This window comes from Alligator sinensis, unplaced genomic scaffold, assembly GCF_000455745.1.
Source record: "Alligator sinensis unplaced genomic scaffold, ASM45574v1 scaffold1332_1, whole genome shotgun sequence".
Classification (NCBI taxonomy): Eukaryota; Metazoa; Chordata; order Crocodylia; family Alligatoridae; genus Alligator; species Alligator sinensis.
Window position 1 is genome coordinate 204,138 of NW_005842965.1, and position 3,302 is coordinate 207,439.

The 3,302-nt window shown below is 64.4% G+C and overlaps 2 protein-coding genes across 2 annotated transcripts in view; one reads left to right on the forward strand and one right to left on the reverse strand.

Moving 5' to 3' along the window:
• CXCR1 (C-X-C motif chemokine receptor 1) overlaps positions 1 to 900 on the forward strand; it is a 2,475-nt gene extending 1,575 nt beyond the window's left edge. The window contains exon 2 of the mRNA XM_006036465.3: positions 1 to 900. This exon is cut by the window's left edge and continues 222 nt beyond it. Within this exon, the coding sequence (XP_006036527.1) occupies positions 1 to 900 (900 nt within the window).
• Positions 901 to 2,881: 1,981 nt separating this feature from the next.
• Positions 2,882 to 3,302, reverse strand: part of RUFY4 (RUN and FYVE domain containing 4) — a 5,615-nt gene continuing 5,194 nt past the window's right edge. Inside the window, 2 exon segments of the mRNA XM_025192741.1 lie at positions 2,882 to 3,091; positions 3,234 to 3,302. The exon segment at positions 3,234 to 3,302 is cut by the window's right edge and continues 10 nt beyond it. Coding sequence (XP_025048526.1) covers positions 2,989 to 3,091; positions 3,234 to 3,302 — 172 coding nt within the window. The 3' untranslated portion in view covers positions 2,882 to 2,988.

The window sequence follows — 3,302 nt, forward strand, 5'->3', positions numbered from 1 at the left end:
AGTGTGGTGGGCAACGCGCTGGTGGTGCTGGTGGTGTCCTCCAACCGGACCGGGCGCTCGGTCACCGACGTCTACCTGCTGCACCTGGCCGTGGCTGACCTGCTCTTCGCCCTGTCTCTGCCGCTCTGGGCCGTGTACCGGGCTCACGAGTGGATCTTCGGGACCTTCATGTGCAAAGCTGTGTCGGCACTCCAGGAGGTCAACTTCTACAGTGGCATCCTGCTGCTGGCTTGCATCAGCGTGGACCGGTACCTAGCCATCGTGCATGCCACGCGGGCGGCCACGAACAAGCGGCACTGGGTGGTGCCCATGTGCATCACCATCTGGATCCTGTCACTGCTGCTCTCGTTGCCCGTCTTCCTCTTCCGCGAGGCTTTCCGGGTGCACAACGGCACCACCGTGTGCTACGAGCAGATCGGCCAGGACACGGCGCGCATACGTGTGGTGCTGCGCATCTTGCCCCAGACCTTCGGCTTCATGCTGCCCTTGCTGATCATGCTTTTCTGCTACGGTGTCACCGTGCACACGCTGTGCCAGACGCGCAACGCGCAGCGGCAGCGGGCCATGCGGGTCATCCTGGCCGTGGTGCTGGTCTTCCTCGTGTGCTGGCTGCCCTACCACCTCACGCTGCTGGCCGACACACTTATGCGCCTGGGGTCCCTGAGCGAGACGTGCCAGCGCCGGGGCCAGATCGACACGGCCCTCTCGGCCACGCAGATCCTGGGCTTCTCGCACAGCTGCCTCAACCCCGTCATCTACGCCTTCATCGGCCACAAGTTCCGCGCCAACTTCCTCAAGATCCTGGCGCAGCGTGGCCTGCTCAGCAAAGAGACCGCGGCCCGCCACGGCAGTGGCGGCCCCCTCCCCCCCCCCCCCCCCCACACCCCCACCACGCTGTGAGCCCCTGGGCCGCTGGCTGTGCCCTCCTCAGCCGGGCAGCACCCCCTGCCTCTGGCTCCTGGACTCCAGGGACCGGCTTTGGTTGCCCCTGGTCCCCGATTCCCTCCTGCCTGCTGTGGCCAGGGTCCCTCGTGTCCCTGCCACCTGCTGTGCAGTGCCCCGTGGCCTTGGACTTGGATGTATGCAGCTGCAACCCTCCCTCCCCACCCCGCTGCAGCCTAGGGGGGCCTTGGGAGCTCCAGGGAGAAGTCCCGGGTGGCATGGGGGATGCCCGCGGTGACCAGGACAGGAGCGCGGCACAGGGTGGATTCACAGCAACTGCTCCCGCAGCTTGAAACATGCGTGTGCATGGATGTAGCAGGGTGCACATGTATGGGATGAGTGTGTATGCACGTGTATTTGTGTGTGCGTGGATGGACGTGGGGTGCGTGTATGTGTGTGCGCTTGTTTGTGGGGGCTGCACACAGATGTGAGTGTGCATGCATGTATTGTGTGCATGTGTCTGTGTCTACATGGGGGACTTTATGTGGATGTGATGGTGCGTGTGTGATCATGTATGGTGTGTATATGGGGCTGTTTACATGGATGTGGGGCTGCATGTGGATGTGAGGGTGCATGCATGTGTTGTGTGCATGCGTGTGCATATATGTGGTGCTGTGAGTGTGTGCATTCTTTGTGTGTAGGTGTGTGCTTGTATGCAGGGGCCTATACATGGATGTTGGGGTGTGTGTGTGTGCACATGTATTGTGTGAGTGCATGTGCATATATGTTGAGGCTGTACATGGATGCAGGGCTGCATATGTGCACATATATTGTGTGTATATCTATGGGGGCGGTACATGGATGTGGGGGCGGATGTGTGTGCGTGTATTGTGTCCGTGTGTGTGCTTGTGTGTGGGGGGCTGTGTAGAGCATATAGATGCTGGGCTGCTTGTGTACATCCATGTGCGTGCTTGTACGTGGGGGGTAGTCCATGGCGGTGGGGGGCACATGCCTGCATTGGGTCCATGCGTGTGCAAAACTGTGGGGGCGGTACATGGCTGTGGGGCTGTGTGTGTGCACTCGCTGCGTGTGCCTATATGTGGGGGGATGCTGGGTGTGTGTGCACACGCGAATAAACAAGTCTTTGCCTGGAGCGTGGCCAGGTCCCCTAATGACGCACTCTCTCATTACAGGCGTGAGCACCCCGGGGGGGTGCTCTGTGTGATGCCCTGTTCCCTCCTCACCGTGCATGGGGGGGGCCGTGCCTCAGTTTCCCCTGCTCCTTCCCACGCAGGCTCTTCCCCTCAGCCCTGACACCCAGGAGGTCCTCAGTCACCTCCTCTAGCTCCACCCCAGAGCCAGCCGCATTACCCCGACACCCTGGGGCTGGTGTTTCCAGGATGTTTCCCAAGATACCCTGCAAGTGCTGCCACATCCTGTGCGTCCCCCCAGCCCGGGCACCACATCCTGGAAACCACTCGCATCACCTCTGTCGGGCACGGGGGGCAATGCCACCTGCGTCACCCCTGCCGGGCACAGAGGTGCGTCACCCCCGCTGGGCATGGGGGCAATGCCATCTGCCTCCTTCCCATGCGACTGGCAGAAACCCCCCAGGAAGGGGGTGGGGGTGCCTGCCAGGCCCCACAGGGTTGGGGCACATGCCCCTGGGGACAGAGAGCCCGGCTCTCTCCGGCCCCAGGGTGGGGGGAGTTGGGCAGGGACCCCCAGCTGTGTCCTCTGCCTTGGGCAGGGGTGACACAAGCAGCCCCTTGTGCAACGGTGCGAGGGGAAATGGAGGCAGGTTCCCATGAGCGGCAGCTGGGAAGCGTCTTGCCCAACTGGCCCCATTGCAACAACGGGGCCAGGAAGTGTCGGAGGAGCTGGCCGGGGCCGGGGGGGAGATCTGCCCCTTCCACCCCCCCCAGGGCAGCCTTGGGCCCCCCAGCCGGCTGGACCCCAGGTCGGCGCAGGGAGGAGAGACACGGACGTCCCAGGCGTGCATCAGCGTGTATTGGTGTGTCAGGAGCTGCACCAGGGAGCATCTTGCTGCAGCGGCAGTAGTGGGCTGTTATCCCCGTCTGTCTGCCCGTTCCTGGGGGCCGCGGCTCAGGGGCCCTGGGGGGACCGGGCTTGGGAGCAGGACAGGCAGCGCCACTCCCCCCGCGCGCTGTCCACGGAGCAGGCCTGGCACACGGCCCTGCCGCACACCCTGGGGGCACGCGAGGGTGTCAGGCTCGCATAGTGCCCTGGGGCAGAGCTGGGAGCAGCTCCTAGGATGCTCTGTGGCAGGGCTGGGGTAGGGGCAGGGGGAGCTCCCACAATGCCCTGGGGCAGGGGGACCCCGCACTCACCTGCACTGGTGGCGGCGGGGGAGGGGGCCGGCAGGGCTGCGGCGGGGGGGGGGCGGGGGCGGGGGCGGG